The sequence below is a fragment of the Squalius cephalus genome, assembly GCF_949319135.1.
Source record: "Squalius cephalus genome assembly, chromosome: 3".
Taxonomy (NCBI): Eukaryota; Metazoa; Chordata; class Actinopteri; order Cypriniformes; family Leuciscidae; genus Squalius; species Squalius cephalus.
Genome location: NC_137124.1, coordinates 17,848,531 through 17,876,503, shown reverse-complemented (window position 1 = coordinate 17,876,503; position 27,973 = coordinate 17,848,531). Strand labels below are relative to the sequence as shown.

Genomic DNA, 27,973 nt, shown 5'->3' with positions numbered 1-27,973 from the left:
GTGGGGGACCAGCACTGTTGTTAGAATGGTGCTTACTATTTGACGCCATCTGCTGAAGCTGTTGGGCCCGGGACATCTCATGCCAGTTGGACCCAGCACGGCTCGATAGGGCGGCAGAAAGCATAGGTGATCGTGCTTGATTTTGCCCTTGTGAGGAGGACGACGATAGGGGTGATGCTGAGAGTGGAGACGGAACTGGTTTGGAAGGGTGTGGTAGCGTATATGGTGCCCCAGCAGGACTTGGACCCACTTGAGGGGAACCAGCTTGAGAGAAACCAGGGGATTGAGTGAGGTGGGCCTCCAGGTGCGACTGTCTCTGTGGGGATCGTTTAGGGGTGCCGTTACCTTCCGGGTGGACAAAACCTCCAGCACTACTTGCCTGGTCATCACTTTCTTTTCCTAAGATCTTGTCAATGTCAAGTTCTGGTAAAGAGGGATCAGGATTCTTTGTAAGTTCATCTAAAATCTCCTGCAGTTCCTGTTCCACTGAAGGTGTGGCAGAACTCCCATTTGGGTTGAAGCCCCCTGAGCCTCCCCCAGTCCCCGGAGTTGATCCAGGACTAGTGTTCGGGGGTACAGAATACGGAGAGCCCAAATTGTTGTTGTTACTGTTCAGTCGGTTAGCTTCCAGAACACCCCCCTGGTTGCCCATCCCAGAGGGGAACGGGGGCTGAGGGTAGCTGGGTCCCATTGCCAGGGTGACATCCTCCAGACATAGTCGTTTGCCACCTCCCTGGGTCATAGACGTGTCAGAGACCCCGTTTAGCGATGCAGAACTCTCGACGGCCCCAGTCAATTTCCTCTTCAGGGATCCTGGCAGCTGTGGAGAAACAGAAAGACACAGGCTTGTTATCAGTGCAAGTTGCTTCAAGGAGAACAGAATGATGAAGGTCATAATAAAAAAACATCAACAAAGGATTGCCAATCAACCAGAATTGTGTAACATCGGCTGATGGTATGTGACAACATATACTAACAGTCTAAATCTGGACATTCGCTCATATTTCTCAAGTATATATTTAGGTTTTTTGGCAACAACTTAATTATGTTACTATGAGCTGACTGGTCTGTTACTGCCCACAAATGGTCTGTAGGGATCTCAGGGCTCTATCTTTCAAACATTACCAGTATGAATGCCTGTTTCCAAAACTGGCTTTTTTGGGTCTGAGCCTTCCAAGGGCCCAGCTGTTGTCCTATGGTGCCAGAAGTGGGATCATTCAGCAGACCGTTTCCATTAGTGCATGGGTCAAAACCCTGAACGCCTTCTCTCTTACCCCATCCTCCCAATTCCAATGCCCTCTGGAGAGGCCTCTTAGCAGATTAAGACTAAAGAGCCACCAATCAAAAGCATCTCATTCACATTCAGAATGAAGATGTTTGCAAACATGCAAATCACATAATATAAAAGTCAGAGTCAGAATATTTTTTTAGGAGTGTGGCCTCCAAGAAATTCCTATTATCAAAGCAAAGCATTGAATAAAACTAAAAATAGAATGCTGGTAAGCTCAAATAAAGTGTTCATTCTGGTATTACAAAATAAACCAGAAAACGCAGGTAATAGCTGTTTCAGTTCATGAGAGCAACACATTTTTTGAATTTTTTTTTTAAAGAAAACCACTTTATTGTTTAAGAGACTAGTGGACTACCACAATAGAGGGACAAAAAGACTTAGAAAGAGAGAGAGAGTTGGGTTGGGTAGCTGGAATGAGTGTAGTGGATTTTAGTCCCAGTGCAGATAGAAATCCTGTGTGTTCCATGCTACTTTTAACCTTATAGAAGATTGAGAAAGAGAGAGAGACGAATAAAGAGAGACCTCCTAAGAAACAGATTCTTGACGGGATGAATAATTTACTGTAACATTCCAGCTGCAGAAGAATGTGCTGTATTTTTTGTGCAGAACTTCTGCATTCTCTCTATTTTATGTGGATTTTGACACCATTATCCATTTTAAAGCTCTTTTTTAGACTTGTAAAAGCCATTGGAAAAACCATTACAGAATATTGCCTTGTACATATCATATATAGAAAAAAGATTCTTGACAGCTCCCTACATTGTATCCGCTTAGATACGATACAAGAATAAATAAACACTACACCTCACGCCCTTCCCAAGAAGCTGGCTTGTGGACACTGCTAGTCCACTTCCTACAAAAGCACCCTTTCCTCCTTTCTCTTCCTTCATCCCCCCATTCCCCACCCCCTTTTTATCTAAGGTTTTCCCACATAGATTCCTCTCCATCTAGAACAATGGAACTCTGGAGACACACCTTCCCCGGCATCGCCAAGCTGTCTGCGCAGTCCACCCTGCCATGCGTATGTGTGTCTGTGTTTGAAAAAGAGACAGTGTGAACACGTGACGTAAAGGAAGAGTGTCTGTGCATGTGTAACAGAATATGAATTAATGCAGCCTTCATTTTAGAGCCTGTATTCTCACTGACACACACGCACACACAATCCTCTCTCTAATGGATGCCAATTTCACCCTGAGTAAACACATCAATACAGACACATCGACTGTCTCTCTCCCTCTCTCTCTCTCTCTCTGCTGGAGGGACGCCTTTCATTCGGTAGCGATCGGATTTGTCCCATTATGACTGACACAACCATCTGTCAGCACAGAGAGCGCTGGCAAAAGAGAGAGAGAGGGAGCAGACCTATCATCCACACTGCTGTGCATATTCCTCATAATTATGGCTGGTAAGGCATACACATCTGATTGCATTGTTCTGATTCTCATTAAAGCTACACTGCATACACAACACACACAATGAATACACAATCACACATACATTCAAATCAAAGCTAAACAAACAGAATGGTACAGTGATGAGAGGGGATTAATAAATTAGTGCAGTCTGAGTGTGTGTAATGGTAGATGTCAATAATTGGGATGATGGATTTGTTGGGTATTGAGATTAAAATAAAAGTCATCAAATAGTACCCGAGACCAAAGTGTCAATTAGCACAATGCTCAGAACAAATACTACCGCTACCACCACCAAAACTAGGAGAATTTACATTTTAGGATTACACGACACAACGGACCACCACTACTACTACGTAACCAATAAACACCAACAAAAACACAAATATGCTCACTGGTATGTTTATTGGACATGATACCATGTCAAAACCATGATTGTGATCAGGTGATATGAATGACATTTGGTTCCGTTAGCAATTCTTGCATGTGCATTCTTCCGTCAATGCATACTGTACAAATTCTAACAGATTTCCCTGATTTACTTATTCAGAAGCAGGGCAACACCGCAACAGAACCTACAGCACGACCAGTTTAGTTCAATTTAAAAGAATTGATTAATTTTGATTCACCAGAATCAGTTCAGTAGTCATTTGTTCTGTAGTGAATCAATGACATACAGCTCAACCAATTTAGTCTGATTCCCAAACAAATGGCTAATAAGCACTTGGTTCTTTTTAGCAAATCCCACACATACAGCACAACCAAACAACATAACTCGTTGCTTAACTACCACAGTACGAGGAATTTTTGGAGAAATTAACTAGTCACAACTATTTCCCAGAACTGTAGTAACTGTCACACATCCGTCATTCAATAATATAGAATCACTATTTTGTTCTCCATTGTTTTTCTTTATTATCAGATTTTGATTTAATTGCGGATCCTTTCTAATATTCTCCCGGGGTTCTTGAGCACTTGCGCACACTTCAAAAACGGCTCTTTCATTCTCTTGACAAACTTAACGACAGAATGAAATTTCATACATACACAATATTTTGTATATATATGCTGCTTCTGATTAAAAAGTCTATGTAAAATTATTATTGGCACTACTACTTAATTATCTTCTTATACTCCAACTACTCAGTATACCCAGTTCTGCATGTCCTTCGATGCTGTACTATGATATCTGTCTCTTCACCGTTCATTCCTCTTGTGTCTAGACCTGGCTGTCATGTCCACACACACAGCTTTCCATGACGGCTGCTATCGATCAACCTCTGCAACTGCTGATTATTCAACCATGGTGTCCCTGTCTGTGCAGTCATCTGAAACGAATCAATGATTCAGAAGCTTTTGGCCTCTTCACAGATGCCAAGACAAAGTTATGGAATCTTTGACACGTTATTATTTTAAATGATTCACTCAGTAATTCATACAGAGACAAAATGATTGATTTATAAAAAGTTAGTTTAACCAACAGCTTCAGCCACGACCATTAATCAACCAACCAGATTTCACAGACCGAAATTCTAAATTTATTTTACGTTATTTTATAACATTCATCATTACTGAATATGCAGTGACTAATTAGAAAAAAAATAAATTCGACTCATTGAACATTGCTGGCTCCAAAAATATCCACTTTTAGTTTGAGGGTGCAGAAGGTTATCTGAGCCATGATTAAGAGGAAGATTTTGAGAAAAGCTACTGCTACCCGTACGTTTCACTGTACAACAAGGGTAATTAAGGACAGTCCCACTTGTAAGAGAACACAGAAACAGGATGAGTGTGTGTGTGAGAGAGAAAGATAGAGATACAGAGTAGGGAAAGGAGAGGGTTTGTGCCAAGAGAAACAAAATGGGAGGGGTCTGGAGACACTTTTTGCACATGAACAGAGTTTCGTCTCATAGACCAACATAAACACGCCTAATGTGTATGTGTGTGTGTGTGTGTGTGTGTGTGTGTATATGTGTGTGTGTGCCGGAAAACACAGTGAACCTCTCATACGCTCACCAAGACAAACACCCTTGAAGAGGTGCTGAGATAGGCAGAGGTACAGATCCCTGTGGGGAAATTAAACCCAAAAATGTCATTGTTTAGTTAACTTTATTTTTTCCGTGGAACACACAAGATGACTTTTTGATGAATATCCTGATAATTCATTTCAATATAAAAAAGTGAATGTGGACTGGGGCTGAAGGCTCAAAAATGCTAAAAAAAAAAAAAAAGCCCCATAAAAGTAGTCCATACGACTTCAAACAGACTGACGTTTAAAGTAGACATGAAATCAAAATTGACCCTATTTACTTTGTTAGCGCATATTACTAGTCTTGTGGTGAACAATTAATCCGTGCAAGTTAATGCACAGAAAAAAAATTGTTTGCCGTGGTAATCTTTAATCAAAATCTGAAAAGTTACTTCCGGTCTGGAATGGCGTTCCTTTTCTGATGATGTCAGTTTGACGGCTTGGGTTGAAAACGCTTAACCACTCCCCTCAAACCGTCAGTCTGCTATGAGCGAGAGATTGAGAGGAGGAGCGCTAAGTAAAACCCTGCCCTCTGTTCAATATTCTGTTTCACTTGGAAATATGTCACAACACTAGAGAAAAGTAATTAGCAACTTCCGGTTCACACAGACTTTAAGTTGTTTTTCACTGAAAATCTTGTTATCTGCACTTGTTTGTTATCTTCGCACTTCATTGAGATTTCATGAGAGAAGCAGTGATATCAGATTTGTGACCAAATTGTTCTTCTGAGTCAGATATTTTCAATGAATCATTTGATACAGTTCACATCACAGTCATGATCTGAAAGAAACAAACTGATCTGGTTCTTGAGTTGGACTCGCTGACTCAATGATCCGGCCATAGTGGTTAACAGCTTAATGACGATTATCTGTGAATATTATAAAAAAACGAATTAAATCTCAATATGTTCCTCACCAAACTCCTATCACATGACTTGAAACATAGGTACAATATGGATCACTTAAAGCAAACGTTGATGTTCTTTTTTTGTGTGTCATTTTGTAGCTTAAAAGCCCCAGTTTATTATGCTCACAAAGCATTTATTTGATCAAAAACACAGTAAAAACAGTAATATTGTGAAATATTATTACAATGTAAAATAATAAATACATTTATTAAATAATACATTTTAAAACATTTAAAATAAATGTAAAATGTATTCCTGTGATGGCAAAGCTGAATTTTCAACATCATTACTCCAGTCTTCAGTGTCGCATGATTCTTCAGAAATCATTACAATATGTTGATTTTTTTTTTTTTACAAGAACAGCATTTATTTAAAATACAAATATTTTATAACAGTTTTTATGTTTTTAATATGTCCTTGAATGTAAGTTGCTGCTGGCGACTAACAACCAACTCTTGCTTGTATACTCTTGTGTACTGTATGTTCATTTAGATTTGTTTGTCATCTTCCGCGATTCTTTTGCTTTGCTTTAGCTATGATAAAGAGACATCCACTCTTGATTGAGTGTTTGTGCATTTTGAGGGCGGAGCAATGAAAGGGAGGGGTGTGTTTGTTTGGGCTGACTTCAAATATCAACAGTGTTTCTCAGAAATCGCTTATTGCACCTTTATGTCAATAACATTTCAAATGAGAGGATTTCAATTTGGAACTTTGACATTTCATGCTAGCACTGTTTTGCACTTAAAGGAAAAGTCACAAATATTCGGGGAGCAAAAGCAGACTTTTTGCATGCAATTTAACAAGCGTTTTAAAGGGAAGAGAGGTGAAACAGGGTGAAAGAAAACCCCTCCTTTCTGAATAAGCCATCTCAAAGAAATCAGTGTGCTTGTGTGACAGGGAGGGGAAAGGAAAACAAGCGACTTCCCAGCGCAAGTAAACGAGTTTGTGCATATTTACACACAGGCGAACAAGAGAGCGAACTTACACGTGCATATACCTACGCACAGACCCGCATGCACCACACAGAGGTAGTAGCCCTGCTGAGATTAAAAGAGCAAGCTTTCTTCATTTATCTCTTTTCCCTCTGCACTCTTTTTCTCTTTCTCCCTCCCTCCTTCCCTGTGGCATGTAATGGTATGCCAATCATCATTACTGTTTCCATTGTTGTGCCCTTAATTACCGCTGCCTCTGCGATGCCACTGTCATCTAGATATGCTAATAAACAAAGAATAGCCCGCCAGCCATGCGCCACTGCGCTAGTGTGAGCGTGCGCCGTGTGTGTATGTGTGTGTTTGTGTCTTCTGCTCAGCTCTAGTGATGGTTTCTGCCTCCAACTTTGTCTTTTGCAGCACAAACATAAACACTCATCTTGTACACACACAAACAAGATGACCTTGCAAATAAGCATTTGTTCAGATGTGACATGTCTAGTTAGATAAATGTTAACTTAGAACTAACTATTTTTGTTACTATATTAATGATAGTTTGCCAAATAAAGTGTTGAATGTTACATTCGTTTACATTTATGCATTCAGCAGATGCTATTGTCCAAAGCGACAATCAAGATGTACATTTGATCAAAACTGAACTTGTAATGTTAGCATTGCTAGCGCCACTGCCTGAGTTAAAGTAGTCTACATAAACTTGAAATGCTAATATCTTTCAATCAATAAAAACTAGTCAGCTACAATAGACGTAATGAAAAGTAGAGTTTCTCTATTATATTTGACACATGAAGCTGGAAATATAATAGAGCTTGATTAGTAATTCATCTCAACAAAGAGAAATAAATCCAACTCTCCACAAATAAACGGAGATTTCATATAAAAATGAACACACTGATTTCGTGGAAGCTTTTTAAAAAGGGGGCAAAATTAGTAAATGTCATTTTATTTTACATTGTGGATAATAAATCTCAGCAAACATAATATGAAAATCATAATGGAACCGTGAAACTTTTATTTGCAGGATTCTTTGATGAATAAAACGTTTAAAAGAACAGAATTTATTTGAAAGAACAGAAATTTGTAACGTTACAAAAGTTTTTACTGACACTTTTGCTGTATAAAAGTATTTCATTTCTTCCAAAAATCTTACTGACTATAAACTATTGACCTGTAGTTTAACTGTCAAATTTGTAATTTAAAAAAATGTATGTATGTACTGTATGTATATAAACTCTGCATTGCCAAAGTACGTTTCTAAAGGGATAAGGATGCACCGATATGAATATTTTGGCCGATACCAATAACTCTTTATATTTGAAAGCCGATAACGGATATATTGGCCGATCAATCTAAATCCAAATTTTTATATAATTTGTAAGAGCCTGATTACAAAAACAAAAGTCTCACCATTAAAATCCATGTCCCAAGCACACAATTATAATGTTCTCATCATAATTTTATGTAGCCTATATGACAGACATGTTGCACTTAACTATTTTCTTTTTGAAGGGAATCATATTTCAATTCAAAAACATAATGGAGACAGTGCAGATCTGAAGTGTCTCAGCTGAAGGATGTAATCCATTATTTATTGGCTTTAATATATCTGCCAAATTTTCTTATCGGGCCGATAACGATAACATAAAATGATCAAATATCGGCCAATACCAATATGGTGGCTGATATATCATGCATCAATATAAATGGAAATACCTAACAATCACTTAGTAATACTGTCATTTTAGCAGACATTTTCTTACCCAAAATGACTAACAGCACATTTATTGCAGGGATTCTTCCCTCTAGAGCAGCCCAGGGTTAAGTGCCCTCGCTCAAGGGCACACTGGTGATGGGGGATGCCAGTAATTCTGCAGTTCATGAACCACTAACCGACAGATTACTAGCCCTGATCTTCAATCTCTAAGCTACCACCACCCCCATAACACACAGAAACCTGCAATGCTGTTCAAATCTTAATTAGAAAGCGATAATTGTGTGGATAATTGAATAAGGAGATAAACTGATTACAATTTCTGTGCAGTCATTTATCTTGAATCTAATCTAAACACTATAGTGTGACTTATTTAGCAACTGTCTTACCATATGATTGAATATTACACCATATTAGGGAAATTGTCTCAAGCATTTCATGTTTTTGTAGCCTATTTGCAATCAGCTTGTATTTATTCCTACTACCATATGACAACTATGTATATTACATCTCTAAATCGTACCTTTATATGACAGTGTAGAATCTATATGTATAAATATAACAGCCTGTTTTGTATAAACAGGTTTGTACATACATCGTCTACAAGTGTATGTACGTCTGTAGCCGAAATGCATGTTAACACAGTCATTGATAATGTGTGTGTGTGTCCAGATGTGTAACGACAGGTGAGGTAGGTTTCAGACAGGATAAAGGGGATTAGAAGAGCGGGGAGTGAGCCCTTCCCCAACACCCCAGAGAGCGAGAAAGAGAGGAAATCACCATTAAAACAAAGATAGACAAACGCAAGTATTTTTTGTTCTGTCGACCATGTAGATCACACTCAAAAAATGTCCAACAAGTGAACTAATCGGCATAAATAAAGACATGTTCACCCCTCTCACACTTGTATATCACCTTAAAATAATACAATCCCACATCCTTGATATTGATTAGTCAAGACACTAGTCGGCCTACAGGTCTTATTGACCATATGACCAAATCACACTCTGCTCATTGGGTTCATTTCTCCTTCACTCCCACCATTCAGAAAAAAGTCGATGTCTATATATTACAGGCTTGAAATGAGCACGCAGCAGTAGGGCGACACATACAAGCTCATGTGTGAGAAGTCGTCCTTGAATTCTCATCAGGAGGGAGAGAGAGAGAGTGAGATTTAGATAACTGGGGCACTTTTACTCTGAGTCACCACTTGTTTTTCTTTCCTTTCTCGATAATCACTCTCATACCACTCTCGTACGTGTCATTGTTTGTTTGTGCACCTTTAGGATGTTTTTCCGGTTATGATTTCAGTAAATGACGAGCAACAAGTGACAGAGAGATCAGACTGAGGGAATACCCTAAACGCTCTTTCCGCTCACTTTCTCTACACTGTCGTAATGAGAATCTTTGTCCTGCTTTCCAGTAAAAATACCGAAACAATCATAAAACAAGATTTATTCACCTGATAAGCGACACTACTGCACTACTGTTTTTCAGTAAAATCATCTTTTGAGAAGATAAAAAAAGGTAAATTCACCTGATAAGCAACACCTTGTAATATATTAATAATAAAGAATATCAGTGGCATTTTCCAGCAAAAAATATTAGAATTTCTCTGGCATGCTTTCTAGGAAAATCATCTTTTTAGAAGATAAAGTTAAATTTACCTGATAAGCAACCCAGCATAAAATATTAAGGTTCGTTTATTTTTATTTTTATAAATTAAGCATAAGAAAGTAAAAAACAATACTTAATATCTTGCACAGTTTTGTTTATTAGGTGAATTTATCTTGTTTATTGTGTAAAAAAAAAGACGTTTTCACTGAAAAACAAGACAAAAATACTCATTAAAATGAACATTTTGCAGTTTAAACACACTGACACCAAACCAAGCAGTACCATCTGTTATTTTTCTCTAATAAAAGCATGACTGTTATTTAATTTACTTATTGATACAGAATAACAATCCTAATCACAGAGCTAGAGCGATAAACACACACACACACACACACACACACACACACACACAAACAGTCTCTGAGTGCCGGAAGGTCTGAGCGCTCATTGCTGTGTTCAATGAATGTCAATGAACTTGCGAGGAACGAGCGAGTGAGAGGAGAGAGACAGATGCACAGCCTTTTCATAGTGAAAGATAAACGTAGGACAAAGACAAAAGGAAACGGGAGAGAAAAGAAATGCAAGACAGCCCGTCTTTGTTTGGATATGCGTGCATGTAGGCACATCTGTGTTCACGCAGATAGGAAGTGTTCATTCCGTGTGTGTGTGTGGTGGTTGTTTTTTGTGTGTGCTGCATTTGTTAGTCATCTTGACCAAACGTACAGCGATCCCCGTTGTCTTCCTCAGCCCGTTTTAACGTCCATCCAAGCACTTTTATTAATAAAACAGGAGAGAGATAGAGTGTGCGTGAGAAAGTGTGTGTGTGGCTATATATAAGAGCAGCTGCAGGGTAGGGCTAATTTAGCAGCTCTGCTAGTCTCACTGGACACTCCAGCTGCGTCAAAGCAACGACACACACACACACACACACATTTATGCATTTGGCAGACGCTTTTATCCAAAGCGACTTACATTGCATTTCAAGGTACACATTTAGGCTACAGTCTTATCAGTTCTGTTATGTATTCTGTTATTATGTGTGACACACACACACACACACACGTGGATAAAAGCGTCTGCCAAATACATAAATGTATGTGTGAATTCAAACAGATTATTCAAACTATTCATTTAAAGATCCAGCTCATTAATTTCTGTAAATTTTCTACACTGGTCGCACTGTATGTTTTTGATTCACAAAAAGTAATTGACTCATAGGTGTCGGATTACACTAGTCATGCTGCACGTTTTTGATTCACTAAAATAACTCGCTCATAAGAGTCATTTGGCTCACTGCATCAATACTGTCAGTTTACCGTCTATTGACTGTAAAATGGCAACATTCACAACTCAATTCTGAACAATGAATGGGTGTTTTTGAGGTGTAGCCTAACTGTGGGTGGTCAGACACAGAGAGACTGTGTTTCTGTAATCACAGGTCAAATGAGTCTTTTTTTGAACATGAACCATTCAAGCAAATAGATTCACTAAAATGAAACGACCTTTATGACACTGGGTTGTGTTTGGTTCTTCCATCTGCATTGTTACAGGACATTTTGAAAACATACTAGTTAAACTAGTAGTGTTGCAACTTGTAAGTGATTAACTCCTGAACACTGGTGTGCATGAGATCGTGTGCATTTTGTGTATTTGTGTAAATTTGGATGAACATGTGAAGGAAATACCTAACAGGCGCCACCGGCACACAATATGTACAGTAAATCTGAAGGAATCAATAATTAAGAAAATATCAATCTTTTTTCCTCCCCCTCTCAGTAAGGGCATTAACCCTCTGACATGTTGACCTCATGACCCTGTAATCCAAAAATCTCAACCAATCTCCTTCCTCCTTGCCTTTACAGTAGTTTCATAGTCTCTCTCTCTCTCTCTCTCTCTCTCTCTCTCTCTCTCTCTCTCTCTCTCTCTCTCTCTCTCTCTCTCTCTCTCTCTCTCTCTCTCTCTCTCACACACACACACACTTTATCCCCCTGAGCAGGAGAGAAAGAGCAAATAGACTTAAAGGAAGACACTCAGTTTTGTATGTCTTCCTCAGATAAGAAAAGGCTTAAAGAGAATCAACTCGCTAAATCTTCAGAATCTAGTCTCCAAAACACACAAAGGAGAGAGAGAGAGATGGAGAGAGCGAGAGAGAGGGAGGAACAGAGGGAGTGAACAGATACTGTATTCATTTCACACTTGTCAGCTGCGAGAGCAGAATCAAAATGAATACAAGGCTGAATGAAGAATGACAGACAATCTGAAAGCAGTAAGAGAGAGATAGAGAGAGAGAGAGAGAGAGAGAGAGAGAGAGAGAGAGAGAGAGAGAGAGAGAGAGAGAGAGAGAGAGAGAGAGAGAGAGAGAGAGAGAGAGGATGGGAAGGGAGGGGAAAACGCTGATCCTGCTGGAGAAAAAAAGAACACACTCTTCCAAAATAATAAGCAACCTACCATTCATAATCAGCAGGTAACCAAAGCCATAGTTTAATATTTTCCCTTTTTTATCATTGCATTTTTTCCCTTTAGGTCCACAGAATGTTTGTCAGTGTTTTTTAAAGCAAAAATGTGTCTCTTTGACCCTGAGAATTAAATGGGCCATTTTTGGCCGTTGGTTTTGTTTTTTGCTGCTGTGCCTTTAATGTTTCATGAAATCAAACTTGACCATTTTTTTAAATGTAATATTACAATATTTATTATAAATGATTTATCTGTGCACATCATTATTATTTTTAAATGTATCTGTCCTTATAATCTTTAACCAAAATGACTTCCCTTCCCTCTTCTCATCATCATCATCTCTCCTCTTCTCTGATGATGCGTTTACTGGCACGAGGGCGGGACAACCTGTCACTCACATGACATCACATCAATAGCAAACCACAACCATCCAACGATCCAAGCAAATTCCCAATGAACAAAATCAAGTCCTGCACTACATGTCTTCTTGTTCGAAGAAATGTCACATTAGGGAAGAAAAGACTATCGCAACTTCTGTTTCATGCCGACTTTAAGACTTTATAAACGCCTTCATAGCTTGTGAAATGACTGAAATAATCAGGGCCCATAAACACAGACTTTCTCACATATTACTCTTAACATTAGTCCTTCTTTCTTATTTCCTTTTTACTTCACAGTGACTGGGTGGGCAAAGTTTCTGAACAAAAAATGAACGTTGTTGACGCATCCGTTTGACATTAGAAAGCTGCAGAAGTTTCAATAAAATAACTAAAGTTGCATCCTATACACTGCACTTTCATTATACACTATGTTTATACACATAGTAATTACATTGCAAAATGCCGTAGACTACCATTCAAAAGTTGAGTCATTAAGATGTTTTTAATGTTCGTGAAATAAATCCCTTTAAAATGCTCAGCAAGGCTGCATTTATTTGACAAAAATATTTTAAATTTCACAATTTTACTGTATTTAAAAAATAAAATAAAAAATCTGTTATGGCAAAGCTGAAATTTCAGCAGCCATTACACAGTCTTCAGTGTCTTCAGTTCTGATTTGGTGCTCAAGAAACATTTCTTATTATTATTATCTGTGTTGAAAACTGATGCTTAATATTTTTGTGGAAACTGACTTTTTGTCATGATTCTTTGATGAATAGAAAGTTCAAGAGAACAGGATTTATTTGAGATGGAGATATTTTTGTAACATAAATGTCTTTCACTTTTGATCAGTTTAGTTAATCCTTGCTGAATAAAAGTATTCAAAATGACCACAAACTTATTAAAAAATAAGATTGAATAAATGGCACATCACATTGCAAATAAACACATTACATTATGAAAATTTTCCCTCAGCTATCCTTATGCATCAAATATGTGAACACAGAACCGCATGCGAAACCAAACATAAAAGGTCAAAGGTCATGACCTTTTAAACTCCATAATGAGCTACTACACCAAATGCTCTCATTCACAAATGGTAGTCAGTGTATTCAGGCACAACATAGCGATTTTAGCGAGCAAGTGTGTGCCTATGCCCAGCTGCTTTACTGTAAGCCCGGCCCTCTGGGAAGGCCCCTTGAGTGTGACTACCCACCCCTACCTCAATCTTTATCTCTATCTCTCTCTCTCTCTCTCTCTCTCTCTCTCTCTCTCTCTCTCTCTCTCTCTCTCTCTCTTCCTGCAGTAATGGTTTAATGGCAGATTACAGAGCCTCTGAGGGCTGAATGGAAGAGTAATAAAATAAATGGCTTTGTAAGGGCCCTTCCCCCACAGAGAGCAGACCATCGCTGAACTCGACAGTCTCGAGAATCCCTGCAGGACTGCCCAATATCTACAAACCTCTGCAGATAAGCACACAAACACATATGCCTCTTTTTCTTTGAAACTCATTCAAATGGATAGGCCAGTTAATATCTTTTATGTCTCATTTATCAGTTCTTATTGCACTTCCGGATCTATTTTCATAATCCACCAACTGTCCACCAGCTCTCAGCCTAAGAAATTCAATTATTTTCAGCCTGCATGCTACCAGAAATGCACTAAAATGTATCAAAAATGTATGCTATAATGCTATGTTTTTGGTGCTAGTCTTTGAAGAGCCATTACAAAAACATGGAATATGAATATGGTATTTATTCAGGAATGAGATAGATATATGATATATATATATATATATATATGTATATATATACACACACAAAGCATGGCGCTTTACCATTCTGTAAGTAAAAAAAAAACACAATATGAAATGCTTGTTGATTGAAGACGCTTAAATTCTTGCAATAGGCTAACAGGGATTTGCTTCATAAATATTTAGCTCAGTTGCTTCAACACCTGGTGGATCTTTATCATTTCTAAACATAAAAGTCACAATCGCAAACTGAACTGACTGAGTAAACTCAAGCGGGCCATTGTTCTAAAGTGGTCAACACGTTGGAACATAGATAATGTCTTATGGGGTCAGCAACATTTTTTGGTCCAGATCTAATAATTTATTCACACGCACACGCAATTCATATGTACAACAACTTAAATACACCTCTTGTATGTTTAACATCATTTTAATTTATTTAGAAATTTAAAAGTTTTTAGTAAAAAAATAAAAAAAATAAAAAAAAATCATATTGAAGAAAAAAAGCCTCATTATAAAAGGAAGTTTGAAAAGAAAATTAAGCAAGCAGTAATAATATGTGTTGAAGCAGTTGTTTAAATATTAGACTTTTTTTTAAAAAAAATGTCCTTATATTTATCTTAGACACTCTTATTTACTCCCATTATTTACTCACTTATGGGAAGAATGGGGAAAAGTCAGAGTCTGTTTAGAAAACTCATATGGTTTGTTCCAGATGTCAGGATATTAGCAGTGCGGATCAGCTTGACCGGAGGAAACTCCCTTTCGACCTCATTCATGTCCATGAAACACTATAGCGCCGGGTGGTTGTGTGTGTGTTATATCCTTCACAGCCAACAAAAGTGCTCACACCAACACATGCACAAACAGTACACATACAGACACTGAAAACAGATGCATATTCACACTTTAATCACCTTGAGGGACTTTTAAGGATTGGGGGGGGGGCTGAAAATAATTGATATATATATTATATATATATATATATATATATATATATATATATATATATATATATATATATATATATATATATATTTATATATATATTTATATATATATATTTTTTTTTTTTTTTTGTGCTAAAACCTCAATTGTTTATTTTAAACACCTGTCTTTTGATCTGCGATCATATTGTGCTCGGGTGTCAAGCTGCTAATCATCTGGGACAGGAAGAGACGTATCAGAGGTGTTATGAAAGTGTCCCGTGTTTAGTGGCTAACAGCATCTAGGTGGAACAATGCAGCCACTCCTCTCTACTGTTGCATAAACACACTAACCTGAACAAACCTGCACTGAGCCAATTACAGTAGCCTGTATGTGTCAGTGTGTGCGTGTGTGTCCAGAACAGGTGTACGTGTGGCTTAATCTCCTGTGCAATTGAAGCCAGAGTCACACCATGATCAAAAGACAGCATTGAAATAAGGGTTAAACAAAAATCTTTTCTTTCTCTCACTCAGACAAGCTTGAGCACAAACTCATTTGCTGCATGGCTGGAAAACGGACGGCGATATTGCCAAGAAGTGAAAAGCCAGGGGTGAGCAAGAAAGACACGCTCAGACTGAGTGTCTTTTGTTTGAAGCCCCACCTGCAGCACTACGGCCACAGAGATGCAGCTGCTCTCCTTTCCCTCTTCCTCTCTTTGTTTCTGTCCATCATCCCAGGCTCTTCCTCTGCTTATTGATCCCCTCTGCGTTCCCTATTCTTATTATTTTCAGTTTTTGGGATTGTAGTCCTAAAGGGGCAGTCACACTACACTTTCCGTTCGACTGACTTCCATTCGTACGCATGCGAATGCGGGACAGTGGAAACGCAACCTCATGTGAAGTAGTTTCGCATTTCTTTCTCTTAATTGCAACTAAGGGGCTGTTTAAACAACACCGTATTTAGCTAAAAAAAGACTTTTTATGTGTTTTTTTTTACAAAGTGACAGCGTTTTTAGTGGTTTCCGCAGATCCGTGTGAACGGTGATCGTTTGGACAACGTTGTCGTCTGTACGCAAAAAACACAAAGGAAAAACTTTTTCATTTTAGTACATCGTTGTCATGTAAATGTACCCTAAATATATCCCAATTTTTGGCTTTCCATACTTTTCTGTTACCTAAGACCTGGGACACAATAGACGATTTTCAAAACCTTAACCGATTTTTAAACAGTGGGCGACCACAGACACAAGGGCAGTTTCAACCGATTTTTAGCATTATAATCCTCCGAATGCACACATAAGAAGATTCGCCCGGACCGCAAGACCAGACACTTATCGACTGTAGTAACATTTTCACAGTTAGACTAAATCTCACGGAGACTCGTGAGATCAAATGTGACTTCAGAGGGGAAAAAAAATGGAGGATGATCAACGTCGTCAGCTGGTTCTCCTGGCGTGAGTTTTGTTTTACAGGAAGAAAAACAAAGGAGAAAAAAAGATTATGGGTGATCTTCTTTCTCAATACTCCACTTTCTTGGCATGTTTGTGGCTGCCCAGTTTTAGGTATTGAAGCACGCAACATCCGGTTGGTGAAGCTTGCTCATCTCTCATTGGCTATCGTGTGTATCATGTCAGAGGCAGCCCAATCAAGAGTCGTAAATATCAAACATGTTGGATATTTGCGATCGGGAAGGCTACGACGAGATCGGGAGCATTAAAATAATCGTAATGACATCACACAATTGAGGATATTTTTGGACAAAAAGTCATTTTTTAGAAGCCTCGAATCAGGGCACACCCCCCAGACCATTAGGGGTTGCAAATCGGGCCCAAAATCGGGCTTAAAGTCTTCAAGTGTGTGGCCAACCTAATGAAGCCGGTAACTTTTTTCTAAATAATCAATTGAATATTTTTCTGAATTCACTTCTCCAAAAAGCAACTGAATCCCTGTGAGTATAAGAAATCGATACACTACATTAGAATTTGTAATGTTAAACAAAAGTAACCTGGGGTTACTTCTTGACAAGTTTGGATCTGTTTACTGTCTCCGAGGACCACACTGAGGACAGCGGCTGTCGCAAGCTTACTTTTGTGCGTCAAGTGTGCCAGGACTATCAGCAGACTCCTTTACATCAGTGCAAGGACCTGGAGTCTGTTTTCAATGGATTATGCTGTTCTCTGCAAATGTCTGTGTATTTAAAGAGAACGAGAGAGAGAGAAAGAGAGAAAGTGGCCGTGGCGGAATAGAGAACATTGCAGTACTAGCAGGCACACTGTCCTGACCTCACTTAAAGAGACTGTCAAAAGTGCACATGGACACACACACACACACACCATGTTCCCGTCTGTTCCGACCTTCACTGGATTCTCGTCATTTATGATGTCAGAGCTCACAGCCTCCAACGTAAGCCTTCTTAGTCAGCCTTAGTTTATATTTGTGAGTATTGATGTATTAAAACTGACAAATACTGACATGTCTATGTTCAAATCGTTTGGACTGAGTTACTCTAATAAACCTACATGAGTATAACTGCAGTAGGGATGAATCGTTCCTTTTAAACGTTTGTATGCTACAAGTGAAACAAGCACTCTTAAAGGGAAAGAGCTCTAAAAGGGCTAAATCTTTGCCATAATCACACTCCCTTTAAATTAATGCTAGACGATGGCAAAAGTAGTCTAAATTAAGCAGAAACAATTAAATATCGGCCAATAAATATCCAATATTATGAGAAATAAATTTGCGATGCAATGAAACAACGTTACTTTTTTGCAAATTTAATTTTCATGCAACTGTGCCTTTATTTCTTGTAATAACGACTTTGCTTCTTCTAATTGTGCCTTTATTGTATCATAATTGCGACTATTTCATGCAACTGCTTTTATTTCTGCTAATTGTGAATTTGCTTCTTGTAATAACTGCATTAGGGATGCATCTATAGTAAAATTATTTCAATATTATAATAATCACATTATTATTGTCGTTATTAAGTATAATAACTACAATAATCAATATTAAAAAGCTATACATGTTTGTATAATGAAAAACAATTAAAACACATTAAAAAAAGAAGAGTGCTCCTTAAATCTTTGCCATAGTCTATCGCTATTCTTTTACATTAATGCTAGATGATTGCAAAAGGAGTCTAAAAATTGAATTGGGCAGAAACAATTCAATATCGGGCCAATAAATATCCAATATTGGCAGATACTGATAAATTCTGATATGTACATTCATCACAGATATACATTCACACACACCCTACAGTTAGAATGCAGGTGCACAAGGTTAAAGCACAGCTCAGGGGACACTTCCACTGGGAGACAGATCAAACACAAACACACACACACATACACCCGCCTGCTCAATGCCTTTTACAGGAACCTGGATACACATTAACAGATACATGAGCATATTCAAAGAGAACACAACCGCTAAACAAACGCACATGTGTCCTGATCAACGACATGCAGTAACACTGTGAGTGTGTGTGTGAACGCATGCGTGTGCATGTCTGATTGTTTCCGACAGGCAGGAGAGACGAGAGGTAGCAACCACGTGCACATATGTACGCGAGTGTGTGTTTGTGTGGTGCTTTGGAAATAGGTCAGCTTAGGCTGGGTTTAGTGGCACTAGGCCCAGCTCAAGCAGAGAAGAGCCCTGGGGCTCAAACACACACAGATGCATGTGTACATATACACATGCACACACACACACACACACCTCCCTGCTAGCGAAGACAAAGACGAACAGGCATATTCCACTATCTACACAAAAGAATTCAAAAGAAAATGCAGATCCAACATATACACACAAATAAATAATGGATTTTACATGCTAAAGGCTGTGCAGTGTTAATCTCGGCAATTAAAGTTACTGTCAAATTATTTTTTTTAGTTGATCAATAAAACGAGACAAAAAATGTACATCATGATGATATTAAACCATTTAAATTTTTTGTCAAAAAATGACACCAACACTTACAATGTTTTCGCAGATTTAAAAAATAATAATAATCATATAGCCAATAAAGTTGGGGAATGAAATTAATATATAAAATATAAAAATTTTGAATTTTTGGTTCGGTTATGATCATTTTGACTATAATTAGATGACATTGCATTAGTCGACTAAAATGACGCCAAAATTATGATGACAAAATATTGACAATTTAAAAGATATTTTCATCAAAAGAGAAAAAAAATGTACAATGAACAATTTACAATGTACATGTGCATGCATGTACAATGGCTGTTTAATTAATTATAATGATTTTGTTCTATATTATTGAACGCTGAAGCAGCTCTGATCTCAGTTACACTGTGATGGTTTAAGCACAAGTTTCAAATGTACACAAACACACAAGCTCTCTAATTACCAGTGCATGGCTAGTCTTCAGATTGTGAGGAAAGTAACACTAATGAGCTTCACCTCACTGTGACATCAACACAACCTGCTGTCTGCCATCACACACGCTTATGCCCATAACTCAAACACATAACTATAAATCAACAAGATGGTTATACAGACAATCATAAAAGACATTAGTGAGCACACACATGCACGCTAAACATCATAAATCTTTATTCCTACAAACATTAACCTAAGTAACCACATATAATCCAAAGAAGAAAACACATTGCGTACGAGAGCCTTTTAAAAGTGTCCGTGAGAGAGCTTTAGACTGTGAGGATAGAATGTAAAGATGAGCAGATGAACAGATAGAGAGAGATGATAAATGAAGGGAAGTAGTGAAGGATGGAGAGAAAAAGAGGAAGTGCTTGTGTCTGTTGTACCGGCTGCCCTTAGACCATTACTAAAGGGAACTCCCAATGGAACGACTCAAACACACTCAGAGTCAAACAAAGGAGAGAAAGAGAGAAGGTGGGTGTGAGGTTTGGTAACCAAAGTACATTACACAAATTTAACCCTTTCTTGAAGAAAATTACTTTTGTCCAAGCAAACAAAACCACTTAATAGTTCACCAGATAGTTCAAAATTGTATAATTTACTAAACCACATGTTCGTCGAAAACATCCAAAGAAAATTTTCTTTATTTAGTGGAACACATAAGGAGATGTTTTGAAGAATGTTCACTCTGCTCTCTTCCATACAATATAAGTGAATGTATGCAGATGCTGTCAAGTTTCAAAAATGACATAAAGGCAACCTGAAATAACCTGTTCACTGTATTCCAGTTCTTCTGAATGATGTGATTCCTTTGTATTAGGAACACAGTGAAATATAAGCAGAAAATTTTAATAATAGAGATAATTTTATGATGTACATCTTTCTATTTGGTGCATTTTTAAAAGCACAAACTCGAACAATTTTACTCTAATAATAATAATAATAATAATAATAATATAAAATAAAGTGCCTCTGTCCACGTAGGTGATTCTATCCCCATTTACTTTAACTGTGGAATAGTAGTGAGCTTTCTGCAAAATATCCCAACTTGTGTTCATATGGAAGAAAGAAAGTCATCAGGTCATGGGTCCCTCTATTGTGATACAACCCTATATTGTTAAACTGCTGCAGTCAAACAATCTTATTAGACAAATCGGTTTCATTTTTAGACCAGGAAGAGGTTTTTCTAAAGACTTCAGCAGAAAAAAAAAAAAACTCGCCCACATATAAACAAACAAATGAATTGACCAAAGAAAAGTGCATGTTTGTGTGTGTGAGTGAGTGAGTGAGTGAGAAGAAAGAGAACTAGCAGGAATTTTGCACCCAAGGTTCACTAATTCCAAGTCCAGCCAACGAGAGAGCGAAGGGAATAAAAGCAGTTCAAATTGCCAGAGTTAGTGCTGGAACGAACACACACACACACACACACACACACACACACACACACACACACACACACACACACAGGCTGTCTTGCTGGTCTCAGCCATCCTGTGCTAGTTGTTAAAGCAGTATTAATATTCATGTCGAGGGCTGCTGCTGTCAGTGAGGCAGTTTTAAATGAAGACTCCGACCTTGATCCAATCCATGGGGTCTCTCCTTATCCAATACAAGAATGTGACTTCAAGGCCTCCCTCTCTCTCTCTCTCTCGTTCTTTTTCTTTCTCTTAACGCACACTTTTCCTCAATTTTTTCCATCTCCTAACCTCTCCCCCTTTCACCCCTTCTTTCCTGATTATGCAGACTTGGAGCTGGTGTGTGTGCGTGTCTCCAATCTCTTGTTTGATTTTGCTCACAGACAAGAATGGATCTGCCTTGATAAAGATGGCTGTTCAGAAAGAGCCACAGAGGGATTCAGATTACCTTGATCTCTCTCTCTCTCTCTCCCTCTCCCGCAGTTTCTTTCTCCTTCTCAGTTTTGGTTGATGAGGTGGGTGTGATACATTTTTAAACTTGATATTGAGAAAAAAGAACAAAAAACCCACTTCGAAACAACCTGAATGTGAAAAGCGACAAACATAAACAAACACAGGACTTGGTCCCATTATGTTATTATCTGGGGTGGCTTTATCTAAATATGTTTTGTAAGATCTAATTTACCTAACAAGATTCTCTTTGCAATGACAGTCGAGAAACTTGACCGCAGACGCAGACAGTCACACTAATGCGGGAGGCGCTGAGAATGCAAAACATACTCGTTCCACTGGCATGGAAAGCAACAACACATGAAATCAGTCTTGCACAGCTGGCAGCATCTGTATTCACACATGTTTAGCTAAATTCAGAATAGCATAGCATATCTTTATATGGAAGAAACATTAAGAGAAGTACGCTGTTCTGAATTCTGGATGTTTCAGGGCTAAAGATAAAGAAAGGTTTAAGTCAATGTGATTTTTCTAGTAAGCGAAGTTGGGGGTCAGTAAGATGTTTTAACGTTTTTGAAAGAAGTCTCTTATTCACATCAAGGCTGCATTTATTTGTAAATGGCTGCAGAAAGTACGTCATCAAGGTTGATGTCATGGACGAGACACAACATGTCAGTGGTAACATGGTGGATGTAGTAAACAAAAGCCTCTTATTCCCACCAATGCAGGATTTACATTGATCAAATAAACTGTAACAATATTTCACAATATAATTCTAATATGCCGATTTATTAATCTTAAGAAAACAAAACAGTTGTGCTGCTTAATATTTTTGTGATAATTTGTCATGATACCTTTTTTCAGGATTCTTTGATGAAAAGAAAAGCATTCGTTTAAAATAGGAATGTTTTGCAACATTATAAATGCATGTAATGTCCCTTTTGATAAATTGAACGTGTCTTTGCTGAATCAAAGTATTAATGTCTTTAAACAAAATCTTCCTGACTCCAAACAGGCTACACTGGTGTGTGTGTGTTTAGGTCAGGCTTGGGTCACTGTGCTTGTATGTGTGTGTGAGAGAGAGAGACTTTGAGCCAAAGCAGAAACAGTCTCTAAATGGATAACAGTCCAGACAGAGAGTGACAGTTGCACAAAGCTAGTTTTTTTCTCATTCAACCAACACAGACGCACTTGAGCATACACTTGTCCTCTGCGGTTAAGGTGTATCCCTCTATTCCTCACTTCCCATCTCAGAAGCCCCCTGTCTCTTTATCTCTGCAGGCTAAATAATGGACTTGCATTAGTTGGGTCGGTCTGCTATAGAGCAGAGATCACTCTGATCAATGTCTGCCAAACGGACAGAGCCCACTGCTCAATTTCATTCTCTAATGCTTCATTCCTCCTTTCTTTATCTCTTCCTTTTGGACTGAATGTGTTCATCTGTTCTTTCTGCCTCCTGTCCTCCACCTTTCCATCTCTCTCTCTCTTTTGGTGGACCCCCTTTCTAATAAATCTCATGAATGGTTCTCTCTCAGTAGCTCTCCCTTAAACGCGTCATAGCAATTACAGCACTCATAAAACGGCGCCATATAGACCTAGACCCTGTGTGTGTGTGTGTGTGTGTGTGTGTTTGTGTGTGAGATAACGTCCTTGAGGGGGCAAGAGAAGAGCTGGTTATTGATTGGAGGTCCCTGTACGACACATAGGCTTTTGATTTCTCTTGTAGAGCACTGCTTCTGCCTTGTCCTCAAAACAGTATTCTACAAAGTCAAATAGAGTGGACTATTGACTGGTGCTCACCTACACCATCACAATGAATGACACACTCTTGACTGTTTCTACAGTCACAATAGATTGCATGAAAAAAAAAGCACTTTAATATGCCACAAAACCAATCTAAGCACCAGCTATGTAAGTTCTGTGTGTAATTTTGAGTCAATACTTTTACAATAGCATGAGGACACACCACACCTGCTTTTGGTATTTTGGTCCATTTTAAAATGTCACTGCATTAGATACAAAGATCCAAGCAAATAGCAATTTCCGTAGCAACGTTTACCAATACTACATCCACCATGTTAGCACTGTCATGAATTGTCATGGCTATACTTTTTGCAGCAATTAACAACTTCTTTCAGGTGGCCTCATGGGATAGTCAAGTATTTGAATCGTAACCAAATCTCTTTTTGTGACAATGTCTTTAACGTTGCAATGAAACAGAAGTGACAGGTATTTTCTGCCGTATGGTGATGTACATCTGAATGTAATAAATGATATATAAAAAAAAAAACCTAGGCTGGGGACTTGGTTCTATCCATCGGTTGTTGATTGGATTTTGATATGTTGGCATTGCACTCAACAATGAATGCAGATGATTGTGGAGGGCCAGGGTTTACTCAGAATATTTAATTGGAATTTTTAAGTTCTATTTAAAGTCCTGTATATGTCACCACAGAGAAATCTGTCGCTTTTTCTAGATGAATATTTTGATTAAACATTATGAGGTAAAAAAAAAATCTATAACATGCATCATTCATGGTGACGTCCAATAAATTGCACTTGATATTTTGTTATACAATGCAAATGTAAAGTAACAATGCAGGTTAAGTAAAATTGTTTAAAGAACTGTGCACCGCATATGTCAACTGGAAGTAACATTTGTTAATAAAAGCTGCCAAAGACTTTTTTCCTTTACAGCAGCCAGCCAGGATGTACATATGTCTCACACCAGATGTAGTGTGGGGCCAACGCTTATTAAAACAGCAATAAAGAAGAGCTTTCATCATGCAGTATTCTGAATTTTCGAGTGACAAACAGGTATCAAGATGGTTCCTATTATGGGTGATGAATATAGATTTTTTTCAAAGGCCAATGCTGATAGCAACTGTTACATCTGTCAGCTGCAGGTGCCATCATGTGCCAACTGATGGCAGCCTAGTCCCTCACTGTTTCCATAGACTCTGTTATTCCCGGACTTCATTTCCCAGAAGCCTCTGCTCATTATTAGTTTATCTGTTTCAGCTGTGTCTTGTTTCATTTGATCATCACCCTGTCTATTTAGTCTATGGAAACGGTGAGGGACTAGGCTGCCATCAGTTGGCACATGATGGCACCTGCAGCTGACAGATGTAACAGCAACAGCCAGGTGACCAAATGGCAGATATAATCTCAATGTATCTGGTAAAGGCTAATATAATTAGATGTACACATATGCTAAAATATTAACTCAATTAACAAAAACAAAAAATCTGAATACAAAAAAATTGCCTTTAAAGGGATAGTTCAATCAAAAATGAAAATTCTGTCATTATTTACTCATCCTCAAGTTGTTCCAAACCTGTATGAATTTCTTTGTTCTGAATAAAACAAAAGAAAATATTCTACAAAAGAAGATATTTTGAATGTCGGTGACCAAAAAGTTGATGACACCCCATTGACTTCCATAGTTTCTCCAATACCAATGATCTTTAAAACACCAGCATGCCAAAATGTTGGTCAATCAATAGTATTTAGACAGCAGAGAGGCTGATTAAAATGCTCATATTTGTATAGTGGACACTATTTTCAGTCAATACCCTCAAAATGCCAAAATACTGACCTTAATCGGCCTAAGCTGATATATCTGTCTATCAAAGCTCATTACTAATTATAATGACCTTATTTCCATATGCTGGAATATTTATGGATAGCTATGCACTTATCTGACAGCAATGATAGTTTGACATTTATGTTTGAAAGCCTGAAACCATCACCGAAATCACAAGGCAATACAAGAAAAATAAAAACCACTCGAGTATGAGCACACATACTAGAGACAGCCACACACAGTTGTTAACTTGTGGGATAAAATAAAATCATCTTCTTGGTTAAAGAGAGGTCTGATAATCTGTATGAAGAGGGATTTGATGGAATGAATAAATGCATTAATACTCCAGGCGCTTAGCGTCGCAATCACCCTATTGCAATGCAGAGAGAACTGTGCCCGCGCCACGGCATCAGCGCCGCTTCCAATGTGTCAAATGTTAATGACCTGCCAGGGAGAGGAATCTATCCACATGTTCATTTGTCATTAAGAAGGAATATTTTAACACCAGACGCTCAAGTGCTACAGTGTCACAACAATTTAACATAGTGGGAAAAAGGAGGAGGTGAAGAGAGGGAGGAGGGGAGTTCTGACAGATAAAAAGAGGAAGAATGTATTCCTGCAGCCAGCAACTCTTTAAAAGGGGGGAGGGGGGAGGGGGGAGGGGGGAGGGGGGGGGGGGGGCAAAAAACAAAAATGCTTTGTATCAGCACAAACGCACACACAACGACTGCACCACTGCGCTGCTGCCAATATTTTGTTGTGTCAGTAGGTCAGAGAACAGGGAGCATTATGGGAGAAAGTGCCTCTATTGCTTGAGTGGCATTTAGTATTGTAGTATAACAGAGACTGAGAGATGATGCTACTGTTACTGCTTGCTGGGTGCTTGAAGAGGCAATGAAGGCATCTACCCGGTGCCGTTTTGTTCCTACTGAAGAGCAACACGTGCAGCTGTCTTACTCATTGACTCCTACACAACCACATGTACTCAGAAAGTGATGTCATTACCAGCAGCTGCACAAACATACACAGGGAAATCAATGAGCGTATGGCACATTTATTAGGTCCTGATGTGGCAGCATAGAGAAGCCCAGCCCAGCTGTTATAATAGAAAGCAGTGTGAGTGAGAAAAATCCAGAAAGATCTAACCTATAGAGACATGGAGAAGATCCATAACCTCAGCCAGCTAGTCCTGTGTTCCCACATCAAACTGAAACTAAATGAAACTATTACAACACATACTATTAGAAGAAAATACTTCAGGCGTTCAGCAGAACTTGTCCAACTAATGGCAGAGTAACTACCTTGTAAAACAATCCTGATACAGGCTTATACAGGCTATACCTTGAAAAGGTCAACTGATTTGGTTTATAAATGCAGTTGTCAGTATCTAGAAAGCAAGCATTTCTGTTTTAATTTTTTGTGAATTTTATTTCAGCAAGTTTGAATACATCTCATTTGCAGTCACTGAATTAATACTTTATTTTATTCAGCGAAGATGCATTGAATGGGTCAAAAGTTAGGGTTAGGGTTAGGGTTAGAAAAAAAAATTCTTTCAAATAAATGCTGTTTTTTAATTTTTTTACTCTCTATTAATAAGAGAATACTGAATGATCATGGTTTCCATGAAAATATTAAGCAGCACAGTTTTCAACATTGATAAGAAGAAGAAATATTTCTTGAGCACCAAATCAGCATATTAGAATGATTTCTGAAGGATCACATGTCACTGAAGCCTGGAGTAATAACTGCTAAAATTTCAGCTTTGCCATCACAGGATGACATTTTTAATTTCACAATATTACTTGTTACTGTATTTTACAGCCTTGGTGAGCATATAAGAATCAAAAAATCCCTAACATTTGAACGGTAGCATATATGCATATCGTGGACCACAAAACCAGTCATAAGTCGCACAGGTTTATTTGTGGCAATAGCCAAAAATACATTGTATGGGTCAAAATTATCGATTTTTCTTTTATGCCAAAAATCATTAGGATATTAAGTAAAGATATTTTGTAAATTTCCTACCATATATATATATATATATATATATATATATATATATATATATATTTGTTAGTGGATGCAGCAAAATCGCGAACATAAATGGACAACTTTAAACGTGATTTTCTCAATGTTAAGATTTTTTTTGCACTCTCAGATTCCAGATTTTCAAACAGTTGTATCTCGGCCAAACATTGTCCTATCCTAACAACCCATACATCAATGGAAAGCTTATTTATTCAGCTTTATATGGTGTATACATTTCAATTTCAAAAAAGTGACTCGTGACTTGTTTTGTGGTCCAGGTTCACATACATATACACACTTGTTTTTGTTTATCATGCCAATTTAAATTGGAATCCTCAAAAAGGTTGTGGTAGACAAGACAGGCCTTACTTTCTCCTCATGAACTCACCTACAACTTTTTATCCCTCCATTTCTTTCAGAATATTTCCCTACCTTGACTGAACCTCTGGAAAATAGCTGTCAATAAAGCCCTATGTCCAGACAGCTGTTTAGTTAGGATTAGTGATGCCCTGTCAAGCAGATGTAGTGGGAGTTGTACAGAGCAAATATCATTTACCCCCTTTTCCCATAATGTTTTCCCTATGCTGTCCTTTCACTGACCGATGATTGTTAGCGGTTGTCCTATTGAACAGATAAAGCAATATGTATTGCTAGTGC

At 38.1% G+C, this 27,973-nt stretch overlaps 1 protein-coding gene across 2 annotated transcripts in view; it reads right to left on the bottom strand.

Moving 5' to 3' along the window:
* LOC307155216 (uncharacterized protein) overlaps window positions 1-27,973 on the bottom strand; it is a 68,088-nt gene that overhangs the window by 28,850 nt on the left and 11,265 nt on the right. The window contains exons 1-2 of one of the 2 annotated variants that reach the window (XM_079865772.1): window positions 2,267-2,296; window positions 1-820 (exon numbers count right to left, since the gene is read on the bottom strand). The exon at window positions 1-820 is cut by the window's left edge and continues 824 nt beyond it. In XM_079865772.1, coding sequence (XP_079721898.1) covers window positions 1-820; window positions 2,267-2,278 — 832 coding nt within the window. In that variant the 5' untranslated portion in view covers window positions 2,279-2,296. Of the gene's footprint in view, window positions 821-2,266; window positions 2,297-27,973 lie in introns of those variants that run through there. The other variant, XM_079865771.1, reaches the window with a different exon arrangement.